The sequence below is a fragment of the Hordeum vulgare genome, chromosome 1H (assembly GCF_904849725.1).
Source record: "Hordeum vulgare subsp. vulgare chromosome 1H, MorexV3_pseudomolecules_assembly, whole genome shotgun sequence".
NCBI lineage: Eukaryota > Viridiplantae > Streptophyta > Magnoliopsida > Poales > Poaceae > Hordeum > Hordeum vulgare.
This window is the reverse complement of record NC_058518.1, coordinates 456122008-456136573: the sequence shown is the minus strand read 5'-3', so window position 1 is coordinate 456136573 and position 14566 is coordinate 456122008. Positions and strand designations below refer to the sequence as shown.

The following is a 14566-nucleotide window of genomic DNA, read 5'->3' as shown; positions in this document are numbered from 1 at the left end:
GAGGTTGGGTTCACGCCCGAGCTGGGCGTCACCGCTGCCGCTTACAGCTCCTCCGGCGACGTTGTGCTCCGGCTCCCCGGGTGCACATCGAAAGAGAGGGAAAGAGAAGGGGGATTTGATTGCTTTTTTTATTTAATGAAGGGGTCCCTATGTAAAATGATTGGAGAAGACAAATTTTTGTTGCCTAGTCACCTCTGACGATGTGATCCTACCTGTCATAAACTTGTTTAAACGTCCCAAAGCGGATGATAAGTGCCATTTGTAAAATGTTTACTGAATGCGCGATGAATTTTGCAAATGATTAGGGACCCGATAGTTTTCTGTAGCAGAATCCCGAAATATGATGGTTTTATGCAATTAACCCTCGATCAAATTTTGTTGACTACAGTACTCTTGAATCTTGATGCCATGGCTTCTCTTAAGGTGAGCTCCGGTTTCCAAACGTCATGACTATTTTTACCAAGAAAACATAAGTTTTACTGTAACATAGTGAAGGATCAATCCCACTAGGCACTCCAAGACCGAGCAATTGTGTTACAGTTATCAATATAACTCTCTTGGAGCCAGCCATAACCGCCGAGTGCTCAAATACATTAGAACATCTCCAACAGCGGCGTTAAAAAACGAACGCGTGCGGTAACCTGCGTTTTTAGCGCGTGTGATACGAAAACGCGTGCTCCAGCGGACGCGGGAAATTAGCGCCCGCGGAAGAAAGCAGGTGGCCGCGCGTTAGATTTGACGCACCGCTTTAAGCGCGCCTATAAAATGTTGCGCTCGCCACATGGCTGCCCATCGCCCACGCGCGCTCTGCCGCTTCCACGCTGCTGCCTCTGGCGCTTCCGATCCGCTTCCTCGCCGCTACCTCTGCCACCATGTCGCCGCGCCGCCGTGGATCTTCGGGCTACCGCGGCGTCCGCGAGCGCCCCTCCGGCGCCTACTACGCCGAGATCCGGTCCGGCGACGTCCGCCTCGGCCTCGGCACGTTCGAGACCTTGCACGAGGCCGATCGCGCGTACGATGCGGCAACGTGGCGCCTAAGGAGGCCTCGCGCGCAGATGAATTTCCAGGACGTCTACACGCACGAGCAGGCGCAAGACCTCGCCCCTCCGCCTCGTCTGATAACAGACCAGGTCCATGAGGAGCACCGTCGACGGCAGCGCCGCCTCCTCGTCGTAGAGGAGGACGAGCGAGTCATGACGGAGTGGCGCCGGCGCCACCCGGAGGACGTCGCCGCCGAGAACGCCTTCTGGGCGGAGAGGACGGCAAGGCATCGCGCGGAGAGGGACGACAGGCGTCGGCGCAAGGCACTGGCTATATTGCAGTGCGAGGTCGTCAACAACAGTGGGACATCGATCTTCACTTCTGACGATGAACGTTGGGACGACGCATGGCTCGATACCTCGGACAACAGCGAGAATGACGACTCGGAGTAGATTCTAGTTTTTTTTAGCATGTTGGACTAGTTTTTATTATCTATTTATGCTATGATGAACTATGTATCAAATCTATGCTATGATGAACTAATGTGCATGACAAGCGTGTCGTGTATTTGCAGTGTTTGCTCGAGCATCGCGCACGCTAAAATATGTTGCGGCCGGTGAAGCCGGCACTCTTCGACGTGTTAAAAAAAGCTAACCGCGCATTGTAAATTCATTTTTTCGGTCGAAGCGTGTTTGTTGAAGATGCTGTTACGGTTTGTATATATGAAAACAAAGTAGATCAACAAGCGCTATGTCGATACTTTTTCTAGTACGATGTTACCAGTACTCTGCAGTAAAATAAGCGTTAATTTCAAGACGTTCAGAGCAGCAAGGAACAAACAAGCGGGCAGAGGCAGTATATACTGTTTCAGCAAATCTGTTTCTCAAAGATGTGTTTACTTGCAACAGTATCAGATAAAAGTAAATACAAAGTTGACTTCACATCAGTTCGAAGAAGCCAATGATAATCAACTTCATTTAATTTCCAGACCTGGATATACTTGCCGCTCCATACAACATAAATTTATTCCTTCAATCAAATCTATAGGCGTGGCCGACATCTATCTTCTATCTATTCTATCTATCTATCTATTCTATCTTCTATCTTCTATCTATTATATATAGTAAAAAAAAATACAAAGAAAAAATAAAGATGGTAACTAAAAAATTCCTCGTTAATCCGAATATATCGGCCCTTTATCTGATGAACCTTTATAAATTAAGAAATCATAGCCGTTTAATCTACGTAACGTAAAACACGACTTGATCAGACTTAATAGGACATGTTGACTTAAAAAGAAAATTGTGGCACGTGCACTTTTATGGGGACTACGCTTGATGGGCCACGTACATATCCATGGGACTACACTTGGTGGGCCAAAAAATTTGATAGATACATACTTTTTCTTTATCATAATATTTGTTGTTGGAAAGATTTGATGATGTCCAAATGTTTACAAAATGATATAACCAATCAGGGTTTATGATATGTACTCCCTGTGTACCACATCTCTATCATAAGCGTTCATTACATCAGTTTTCCTCAACAACAATTATTTAGGAACACAAGGAGTAGAAACTATAGCCAGGAATTAACTAGCGATCATAGAAAACCATTAAAAAAAACTAGCGATCACAAAAAATCATCGTTCATGGAATTCATGTAAAAAATTACATGTACAAGGAAAACATTATTTTTTTCAGAATATATCTGGAAAACAACTTGAAAGAACAAAGTTGATCTTTGCACTTGCGTTCCAACTTGGACCTCTGAATGCAGCTCCCAAAAAAGAAAATCTTAGTGAAAGGACGTGGATGTCGTCTAGAAGGAGGTGAATAAGCGCTTTAAAATAATTACGGTTTAGGCTTAAACAAATACGGAATAAAACTAACGTTTAATTTGTCAAGCACAAAACCTAAAACAACTAGGCTCACCTATGTACACCAACAACTTATGCTAAACAAGATAAACAACTAAGTGATAGCAAGATATATGACAAGAAATAATATGGCTATCACAAAGTAAAGTGCATAAGTAAAGGGTTCGGGTAAGAGATAATCGAGGCACGTGAAGACGACGATGTATCCCGAAATTCACACCCTTGCGGATGCTAATCTCCGTTTGGAGCGGTGTCGAGGCACAATGCTCCCCAAGATGCCACTAAGGCCACCGTAATGTCCTCACGTCCTCGCATAATGCAAGATGTCGTGATTCCACTAAGGGACCCTTGAGGATGGTCATCGAACCCGTACAAACAAGGTTGGCGCAATCTCCATAACTTAATTGGAGGCTCCCAACAACACCACGAAGCTTCACCAGAATGGCATATGGCTTTGAGGTGACCACAAATGCTTGGGGCAATCTGCACAACTTAATTGAAGACCCCGACGCTTTCCCGGAGCTTTACACCACAATGATTGAGCTCCGAGGCACCACCAAGCTTCTAGGTGTACCAAGTACCCAAGGGTAATAATCTTCTCAACTTCTCACTTCCACCTATCACCGTGGAGAACTCAAACCGATGCAACTAATGCAATGGCAAGAACACATGAAGTGGTCAAGTCCTCACACTCAAATCCCTCCACAACAACAAAAGCTATGAAGAAATATGAGAGAAGAACAAGGAGCTCACAAAGAACTCCAAGATCAAGATCCAAGGGGTTCCCTCACGTAAATGAGAAAGTGATTGGTGGAGATGTGGATCTAGATCTCCTCTCTCTTTTTCCTCAAGAACTAGCAAGAATCATTGGAGGGATTGAGAGTTAGCAAGCTCTAAGAAGGTTAACAATGGGGGAAGAACACGATCTCAACAGATAGATAAGGTCCAATGGGAAAGAAGACCTCCTTTATATAGTGAGGGAATGAATCCAACCGTTACCCCCACTCACAGCCCGACTAGAGCGGTACTACCGCTTCTTAGAGCGGTACTACCGCTCCCAGAACATCCGAGGAAGCGGTACTACCGCTCTAGGAGCGGTACTACCGTTGGCACCAGGAGCGGTACTACCGCTAGATACTGAAACTGCTCTAACTTTCGCATCCGAACTCCGAACCAAGCAAACTCAAGCTTGTTGAGTTAGCAACGACAAGAGCTACCCAACAACGATATAAAATCTTAAGAACATGCAGTTATGAAAATGCCAATGATATAGAGAAGTGAGACCTCTATGAATGAAGAACCGGCAAAAACTTCCAACATCGAAAACATCATAGAAGATGCATATGGACTCATTTTCGATGAACTCGAGCTTGTCATGAAGATGACCATAAGCTCTAAAACTCACAAAGAGAAACACCAAACACCAAACAAGAACCAAGAAATATGATGCAAGGATGCAAATGGTTTGAGATCTCAACGAACGATACGATCAAGCTACTCACTTGAGAGCCCCCCTTGACAGTACGACAATCTATCCTAAAATAGAAAACCTATCAAGGGAAAACATATACCTTGCACCTAGTCCTCTTGAGCTAGATGATGATGATCTTGGCTTCCTCAAGATGGACCACCTTTCTTGATTGATTGCTCCCCTATACTGTAATAGCCCAAGTGCTTTCTTTCCCCTTTTGTAAGCTTTTCCATATGTGGCAACCATGTTGAGGCAATGTTATGGAGTTGAGGTTGTGGCTTTGTCATTTCATGTGCATCTCATGCATCATGCATATCATATTGTTCCTTTTGCTTCGTCTTTGATCTTGTGTGTTGTGCCGCCCTGGTAATATGTGATTGCATGTGTCTGGTGATGTTCTTATCGAGTGTGGTGTGGGTGCAACAAGAGCCCTTCAAAAATCTTAGTTGCACAGTGGACCAAATAAACCCCTCTCTCTTTTCTAACTTGAGGCGGAATTTAAGTTTCTGTTTTGGCCCAGTAAAACTGTACAACATCTTGGAAAAACCTTTTAAATATTTGTGGGTGGCAATACTCACCTATTTGAATTATTCTTCCTCTATTTTTATTTTTTAAACCAGGGCCGATTTCAATTAAACCTAATTATTTTTCTTGCTAAAAAATGCCCCACCTATTTTTTATAAATAGGGGGCTCATTTTGTTTTTCCAAAAGGTATTTTTACCTTGTCATAACCCCTTTCCTTTTCCTAGAATTATTTCTTTTCAAAACTGGTTGTTTCTAAAAGGATATGAAGTGTTTTTTAGAAGAAGAGAGAGAGGGTTGGGCCACTTTCCTCTCTCACGCCTATCTTCTCCTTCTCTGGCGCCAGGGCCTGTTCCCCTCTCCTTCCTCCTCACGCCGTTTCTTCCCTTTTTGCTTTCCGTCAGAGAGTGCGTGAGAGAGAGCGTCGCCGTGGCTCACGGACGTCGAGGCGTCGTCCCATCCTCGCCTATTTAAGCCTACTCGGCGCGCGTGCCTCCCTAGGGTTCCCTCTCCCCGCCGCCTACTTCTTCTCCCTCTCTTTCCCCTCTCTCAGGTAACATCTATATGATTCAGGCAAGTTCAGAGAGAGACAGGGGATCGTCGCCACCGTCCCCCTCATCGCCGATAGCTCCCCCGTGGAGACCAAGATGGGGACGAGGATGCAGGAGGCATCCCCGTTCTATACCCGTCGTTAGGAGGGCAGATCCCCCTCCCTGGCGTCGCCTTCGTCGTCGTCGTTGCTGGAGAAGGAGCAGCAACATCGTGGGACCGCCTCGCCTCTTATTCCTCTTCCCCGCGCCGATCTTCTTCATCGAGGTGCTCCAGGGTGAGAGTCTCCTCCCCCTCTTCTTCCCCCGAGCAGAGAAGGGCTCCTCTGTGCGAGTTTGTCGCCGCCGTTGTGGTAGTCCACCTCCCGGTGCGTTTGCAACGGGAATGGAACCCCCTTGGTTCCCGTTTTCCCCGCCGGTAGCTTCTAGCTGTCGTTGCCGCCTCCTAGCTCAGCGACGTTAGCTCCTCCTTCTCTGCAATTCGGTCTATAGGTAGGAGAAGGCCCGCGGCCTTAGGATAAGAGGAGCTGAACCCCCTTTTGGTTGAACATCTCGTCCTAGCACATTGGTTTGAGTGTATCGCGTGACCCTGGGGTCATGGGTTCAAGTCCCTCTTAGCGCGCCCCTTTTTTGGCTTTATTTCCCCTTCTGTTGCGCACCTGAGGTGAGTATAGCTTGTCCAGAGTTCCCTCTTTGTTAAGCTTCGGTTCAGTAGTGTAGTGGTGGATTCAGTGCAGTACTAGTTTACCTCGTAGAATGCCCCTGGTAGAGCACCTAGCAGTAGCTAGCCCAGTGGTGGAGGCAGCTATCTCCACCAGAGAGGTTGTGGGTTCGATTCCCCTTATGGTATCTTTTACTCCCTCCGTTCCTAAATATAAGTCTTTCTAGAGGTTCCACTAGTGGACTACATACAGATGTATACAGACATACTATAGAGTGTAGATTCATTCATTTTTCTTCGTACGTAGACTCCTAGTGAAATCTCTTAAAAGACTTATATTTAGGAACCGAGGGAGTATTTTCTTGTATGTGTGTGTTTAGTTGTTGTGTGTATATGACAGTGGGCCTCTCGACCCACATGTCATCCTGTGAGGGCCACTGCCAGGTGGGACCCCCTCATAATTTTCCTTGTAATTTATTTTGTTGTTTGTGAATATTCTTTGTGCTAAATAGGGCATATTTCCCTTTCTGGAAATATCTAGATATGGACTTGCCAATTTGGGCTGGCTCAAGAACAGTCCGTGTTCTTGCCTATATGTTGTTGTATGATCATGTGCTATTTTTCTTTTGCTGGTTGTGGAGTTTTTTTGTATGCAAAGATGGCACTATGATATATGGATTTGGGGTAGAAAATCCAAGTGAATCCAATGGTGTTGTTAGTTTCTGTTTTTGGGCATCCCTGTAAAAAAACTTGTGGTGAGGTGGCAATAGATTTATGATGTAGGGCTATTTTATGTGCTTGTTTGGAGCAGTGCATGCATGCCTCATATTGTGTGTTGCATCATTTGTTGCTGGTGTTTATTAGTTTTTGTTTTCTTTTGGGTAGTTACCGGGGCCGGAAACGAGTACGAGGAGTCCGGAGATTTTGTGCAGGAAGAACAGTTTCAGCTTGAAGAAATCACAGGCAAGATGATCATGACCTTGACACCGTTTCAAGCTTTGTTATGCTTAGTGTTACGTTTCCGTCATTACATCTCCGCTGCCTACCACATGATATATAGGCCATCAAGCATTGCGATGAAACCTCAAACACCTCCCCTCCTAGCAAATATTGTTTGGCTAAGTAGGCTTGCTCAACCACTAATTGTTAGCGTTGCTAGTTGCAGGTGCTAGCTGGCCCATGTGATAACATGAGCAATTTGATATCATTATGCTTAACTGCTATTTAATTAATGCACCTATATACTTGGTAAATAACGGAAGCCCTAGCCTTTTTCCAGGTGATTTGTTCCGTTGTTGCCGCCTTAGTTTCGTTTACCGGTGTTTTATTCCATAACTGAGCGCTCCTAACACGTTCGGGGTTGTTATGGGGACCCCCTCGATAAATCGTATACTGTTAAGACTTGTCTGGCAAGACCCAACTTTGGTGTTAAACTGGTAACAACTTAATAATAAAATGCATAGGGAATAGCTACGCCGAGGAATCTAATCAACAACCCGGGCCAGTGCTCCTCATGAGTATTGGTCCAAACCAAAGCACTGCGCGGGGCCAATCCAGGGCAACTTGGGTGATCTCTATCAGGTCACCGTGCGCGTAGCTTATCCGACGTGTCCGAAGACTGAGATACGTGGCTCTTACCGGGTTCGTCGACACGTCGGGTGGTCTTGCTGGATTTGTCTTACCTTTGCGATATATCTTGCGCATTGGGATTCCGGTGAAACTTTGAGTCTTCTTAGAGTTGAGGTTTTCCTCTAAGGAATCCGACGAGATCACGTGTTTCGTGGTAGAGGATTACTATGCGGCCTGTGGTAATTTGTGATGGACTAGTTGGAGCACCCCTGCAGGGTTTAATCTTTCGGAAATCCATGCCCGCGGTTATGTGGAAAACTTGGATATTTTGTTAACATCCGGTTCTAGACAACTTAAAGTAATTCTAATAAAACTTGCCAACCCAGTGCGTAACCGTGACTGTCTCTTTCAGAGCCCCTTCTCTGATCGAGAACACGGTGGGGTTATGAGTGACGTAAGTAGGTGTTCAAGGTCACTTAGTGATCAATCTAGATATCGACCGTCTTGCGTAGTCCACATACAAGATAAGTCGGTTCATTGTAAGATAGCCACCATAAAAGCTTAGGTTGCTGCAAACTCATACACTTAACCTTCCTCACCCATTTAACTCAGTTAGATTCGATACCAAGGTCATAGGATTGCTGAGTCCTCGTGACTCACGGTTTACTACAAACACCCATAGGTACAGGTACCCCTGATGCACAAGTTCCCGATGACAGCCAGTTGAAGTGGGAGTTCGATGAGGACAGCGGTGATACGTCTCCAACGTATCTACTTTTCCAAACTCTTTTGCCCTTGTTTTGGACTATAATTTGCATGATTTGAATGGAACTAACCAGGACTGACGCTGTTTTCAGCAGAATTGCCTTGATGTTATTTTTGTGCAGAAATCAAAGTTCTCCAAACGTCCTGAAAATTTACGGGGAGCAGTTTTGGAAAATATCAAAAATATCTGCGCCAAGTTCCACCTCAGGGGGTGGGCCAGTGGGCCACAAGCCCCTCCTCCGCCACCACCCCCTGGTGGCGGTGGGCAGGCTTGTGGGGCCTACAGGCACCTGCCGCCCCCAACTCCAGCTCTATAAGTTGCCTTTCGTCCCAGAAAAAATAAAAAGAAAAGTTTTCGTCGCGTTTTCGATACGGAGGCGCCGCCACCTCCTGTTCTTCATCTGGAGGGCAGATCTGGAGTCCGTCTTGGGCTCCGGAGAGGGGAAATCATCGCCATCGTCATCATCAACCTTCTTCCCTCTCCAATTCCATGAAGCTCTTCGTCGTTCGTGAGTAATCTATTCGTAGGCTCGCTGGGTGGTGATGAGTAGGATGAGATCTATCATGTAATCGAGTTAGTTTTGATGGGGATTGATCCCTAGTATCCACTATGTTCTGAGATTTGATGTTGCTACTACTTTGCCATGCTTAATGCTTGTCACTAGGGCCCGAGTGCCATGATTTCAGATCTGAAATTATTATGTTGTCAGCAATATATGTGTGTTTTAGATCCGATCTTGCAAGTTGTAGTTACCTACTATGTGTTATGATCCGGCAACCCAGGAGTGACAATAACCGGAACCACTCCCGGTTATGACCATAGTTTGAGGAGTTCATGTGTTCACCAAGTGCTAATGCGTTAGTCCGGTTCTTTATTAAAAGGAGAACCTTAATATCCCGTATTTTCCTTTTGGACCCCGCTGCCACGGGAAGGATGGACAATAGATGTCATGCAATTTATTTTCCCTAAGCATGTATGACGACACACGAAATGCATGCCTACATCACATTGACGAACGGGAGCTAGCCACATATCTCTCCGTGTAATAGGTGTTGCATGACGAATATCATCCAAACAAATCACCGACCCATTTCCTACAAGTTTGTCATACTGTTGCTACTGCTGTTACTTGTCTTGCTCTGCTACTGCTACTACTGTTGCTGCTGCTGTTACTTGTCTTGCTCTGCTGCTGCTACTACTGTTGCTACTGCTGTTACTTGTTTTGCTCTGCTGCTGCTACTACTGTTGCTACTGTTGTTACTTGTCTTGCTCTGCTGCTACTACTGTTGCTATTGTTGTTACTTGTTTTGCTCTGCTGCTCCTACTACTGTTGCTATTACTGTCGCTTGCTACTGTTGCTACTTGCTACTGCTGTCACTACTGCTGTTCCTTGCCACTGCTATTGCTCGTTACACTGCTGCTACCTGCTACACTATTGATTCGCCAGACCATTGATGGGAACTGACAACTTCCGTCAACGCGGCAACGGAAGCGCCATTGATACAATCGTTAGGAATAGTCTACCGTCAACAGATCGTTTCTGACACCGTTATTATCATACTACTTTGCTGTTACTACTGTGCTTGCAGATACTAATCCTTCAGGTGTGGTTGAATCCGACAAATTCAGCTGCTAATACTCGAGAGTATTCTCTCACCTCCTTCAGGCGATCTACAAATTGGGTCGAATACTCTACCCTCGAAAACTGCTACGAACCCACGCGCTGGTGGGCCATCAACAACATTCTTCTAGTTTCATTGCTGGGGAGTGCTAGCAGCATTCTTCTGGTGCCGTTGCAGGAGAAGGTTTGTTGTCATAAGCATTCGTCTAGCTAACGCCAGAGATAGCACGATCAACATTTTTCTGGCGCCGTTGCCGGGGAGGTATTGCTATATTCTCTCAGTTACTTGGGATTTATATCTGCTGATCATGTTGGGGAACGTCGCATGGGAAACAAAAAATTTCCTACGCGCACGAAGACCTGTCATGGTGATGTCCATCTACGAGAGGGGATTTCAGATCTACGTTTCCTTGTAGATCGCACAGCAGAAGCATTAAGAAACGCGGTTGATGTAGTGGAACGTCCTCACGTCCCTCGATCCGCCCCGCGAACCGTCCCACGAACCGTCCTGCGATCCATCCCACGATCCGCTCCGATCTAGTGCCGAACGGACGGCACCTCCGCGTTCAGCACACGTACAGCTCGACGATGATCTATGCCTTCTTGATCCAGCAAGAGAGACGGAGAGGTAGATGAGATCTCCGGCAGCGTGACGACGCTCCGGAGGTTGGTGGTGATCTAATCTCAGCAGGGCTACGCTCGAGCTCCGCAGAAACGCGATCTAGAGGAAAAACCGTGGAGGTATGTGGTCGGGCTGCCGTGGCAAAAGTTGTCTCAAATCAGCCCTAATAGCTCCATATATATAGGAGGAGGGGAGGGGAGGCTTGCCTTGAGGCTCAAGGAGCCCCAAGGGCTGCGCCACCAAGGGGAGGAGGAGTCCTCCTCCAATCCTAGTCTAACTAGGATTGGAAGGTGGAGTCCTTCTCTCCTTTCCCACCTCCTTTTTTTTCTTTTCTCTTTGATTTTCTATCTATGGCGCATAGGGCCTTCTTGGGCTGTCCCACCAGCCCACCAAGGGCTGGTGCGCCACCCCCAAGGCCTATGGGCTTCCCCGGGGTGGGCTGCCCCCCCGGTGAACACCCGGAACCCATTCGTCATTCCCGGTACATTCCCGGTAACTTTGAAAACCTTCCGGTAATCAAATGAGGCCATCCTATATATCAATCTTCGTTTCCAGACCATTCCGGAAACCCTCATGACATCCGTGATCTCATCCGGGACTCCGAACAACATTCAGTAACCAACCATATAACTCAAATACGCATAAAACAACGTCGAACCTTAAGTGTGCAGACCCTGCGGGCTCGATAACTATGTAGACATGACCCGAGTGACTCCTCGGTCAATATCCAATAGCGGGACCTGGATGCCCATATTGGATCCTACATATTCTACGAATATCTTATCATTTGAACCTCAGTGCCAAGGATTCATATAATCCCGTATGTCATTCCCTTTGTCCTTCGGTATGTTACTTGCTCGAGATTCGATCGTCAGTATCCGCATACCTATTTCAATCTCGTTTTACCGGCAAGTCTCTTTACTCGTTCCGTAATACAAGATCCCGCAACTTACACTAAGTCACATTGCTTGCAAGGCTTGTGTGTGATGTTGTATTACCGAGTGGGCCCCGAGATACCTCTCCGTCACACGGAGTGACAAATCCCAGTCTCGATCCATACTAACTCAACGAACACCTTCGGAGATACCTGTAGAGCATCTTTATAGTCGCCCAGTTACGTTGCGACGTTTGATACACACAAAGCATTCCTCCGGTGTCAGTGAGTTATATGATCTCATGGTCATAGGAACAAATACTTGACACGCAGAAAACATTAGCAACAAAATGACACGATCAACATGCTACGTCTATTAGTTTGGGTCTAGTCCATCACATGATTGTCCTAATGACGTGATCCCGTTATCAAGTGACAACACTTGCCTATGGTCAGGAAACCTTGACCATCTTTGATCAACGAGCTAGTCAACTAGAGGCTTACTAGGGACAGTGTTTTGTCTATGTATCCACACATGCACTGTGTTTCCAATCAATACAATTATAGCATGGATAATAAACAATTATCATGAACAAAGAAATATAATAATAACTAATTTATTATTGCCTCTAGGGCATATTTGCAACAGTCTCCCACTTGCACTAGAGTCAATAATCTAGTTCACATTACCATGTGATTCCAACGAATCCAACACCCATATAGTTATGGGGTCTGATCACGTCTTGCTCGTGAGAGAGGTTTTAGTCAACGGTTCTGAAACTTTCAGATCCGTGTGTTCTTTACAAATCTTTATGTCATCTTATAGATGGTGCTACTATGTGCTATTCGGAAATACTCCAAATATCTACTTTACTATACGAATCCGTTTCACTACACAAAGTTATTCGGATTAGTGTCAAAGCTTGCATCGACGTAACCCTTTACGACGAACTCTTTAACCACCTCCATGATCGAGAAAAATTCGTTAGTACATCAGTTACTAAGGATAAATTTTGACCGCTGCTAGTGATTCAATCATGGATCACTCTCTGTACCTCTCAACAGACTTTGAGTCAAGGCACACATCAGGTGCGGTACCCAGCATGGCATACTTCAGATTCTACAGCCAAGGCATAGAAGACGACCTTCGTCTATTCTCTTTATTCTGCCGGGGTCGGGTTTTGAGTCTTACTCAAATTCACACCTCACAACGCAACCAAGAACTCCTTCTTTGCTGATCTATTTTGAACTCCTTCAAAAACTTGTCAAGGCATGCATCTTGTTGAAACTTCCATTAAGAGCTTTCAATCTATCTCCATAGATCTTCGATGCTCAACGTTCAAGTAGCGCAATCCAGGTACTCCTTTGAAAACTCCTTTCAAACAACCTTGTATGCTTTACCGAAATTCTACATTACTTCTGATCCACAATATGTCAACCACATATACTTATCAGAAATTCTATAGTGCTCCCACTCACTTCTTTGGAAATACAAGTTTCTCATAAACCTTGTACAAACCCAAAATCTTTGATCATCTCATCAAAGTGTATATTCCAACTCCGAGATGCTTGCACCAGTCCATCGAAGGATTGTTGGAGCTTGCATACTTGCTAGTATCTTTAGGATCGACAAAACCTCCTGGTTGTATCACATACAATGTTTGCTCAAGGAAACCGTAGAGGAAACAATGTTTTGACATCCTATGTGCAATATTTCATAAATAATGCATCAACTACTAAAATAATTCTAACAGACTTTTAGCATCGCTACGAGTGAGAAAGTCTCATCATAGTCAACTGTTTGATCTTGTCGGAAACATCTTTGCGATAAGTCGAGCTTTTCTTAATAGTGACTTATCACCATCACTGTATGTCTTCCTTTTAAAGATCCATCTTTACTCAATAGTCCTATGACCATCAAGTAGTTCTTCCAAAGTCTATACTTTGTTTTCATACATGGATCCTCTCTCGGATTTCATGGCTTCTAGCCATTTGTCGGAATCCGTGCCCACCATTACTTTCTCCATAACTCATAGGTTAACTGTTGCTCAACAACATGACCTCCAAGACAGGGTTACCGTACCATTTTGCAGTAGTACGCGACCTTGTCAACCTATGAGGCTTGTAGTAACTTGATTCGATGCTCGATGATCACCATCATCAGCTTTCACTTCAATTGGTGTAGGCGCCAGAGGAACAACTTCCCGCGCCCTGCTACACACTGGTTGAAGTGATGGTTCAATAACCTCATCAAGTTCTACCACCCTCCCACTCAATTCTTTCGAGAGAAACCTTTCCTCGAGAAAGGATCCGTTTCTAGAAACAAACACTTTGCTTTCGGATCTCAGATAGGAGATGTACCCAACTGTTTTGGATATCCTATGAAGATGCATTTATCTGCTTTGGGTTCGAGCTTATCACACTGAAATTTTTTCAGTAAGTCTCGAAGCCCCAAACTTTCAAGAAACGACAGTTTAGATTTCTCTAAACCTCAGTCTATACTGTGTCATCTCAACAGAAATACGCGGTGCCCTATTTAAAGTGAATGCGGTTGTCTCTAATGCATAACCCATAAACGATAGTGGTAATTCGATAAGAGACATCATAGCATGCACCATACCAAATTGTGTGTGGCTATGACGTTCAGACACATCATCAAACTATGATGTTCCAGGTGGCATGAACTGCGAAACAATTTCCACATTGTCTTAACTGCGTACCAAAACTCGTAACTCAGATATTCATTTCTATGATCATATCATAGACAGTTTATCCTCTTGTTACGACGAACTTCAATCCGAAACAGAATTGAACTTTTCAATATTTCAGACTTGTGATTCATAAGTAAATACTCTTGTATCTACTCAAATCTTCATTGGAGTAAGAACATAATGATATCCACTGCGTGCCTCACCACCCATTGGACTGCATACATCAAAATGTATCACTTCCAACAAGTTACTATCTTGTTTCATCTCAATGAAAACAAGGCCTTGCTCATGTGGTATGATTTGCATGTCACTAGTGATTCAAAATCAAGTGAGTATAAAG

At 45.1% G+C, this 14566-nt stretch overlaps 1 protein-coding gene across 1 annotated transcript; it reads left to right on the top strand.

Annotated features, from left to right (window-relative positions):
- The first annotated feature begins 872 nt into the window (after positions 1 to 872).
- On the top strand, positions 873 to 1433 carry LOC123400576 (ethylene-responsive transcription factor 3-like). The gene has a single exon (XM_045094656.1). It carries the CDS (start codon positions 873 to 875, stop codon positions 1431 to 1433), a length of 561 nt encoding a protein of 186 aa, XP_044950591.1.
- Positions 1434 to 14566: the final 13133 nt, after the last annotated feature.

Bases quoted from the DNA above. Each gene is read 5' to 3' on its own strand.
- LOC123400576 (XM_045094656.1), top strand. From the start codon at position 873: ATGTCGCCGCGCCGCCGTGGATCTTCGGGCTACCGCGGCGTCCGCGAG.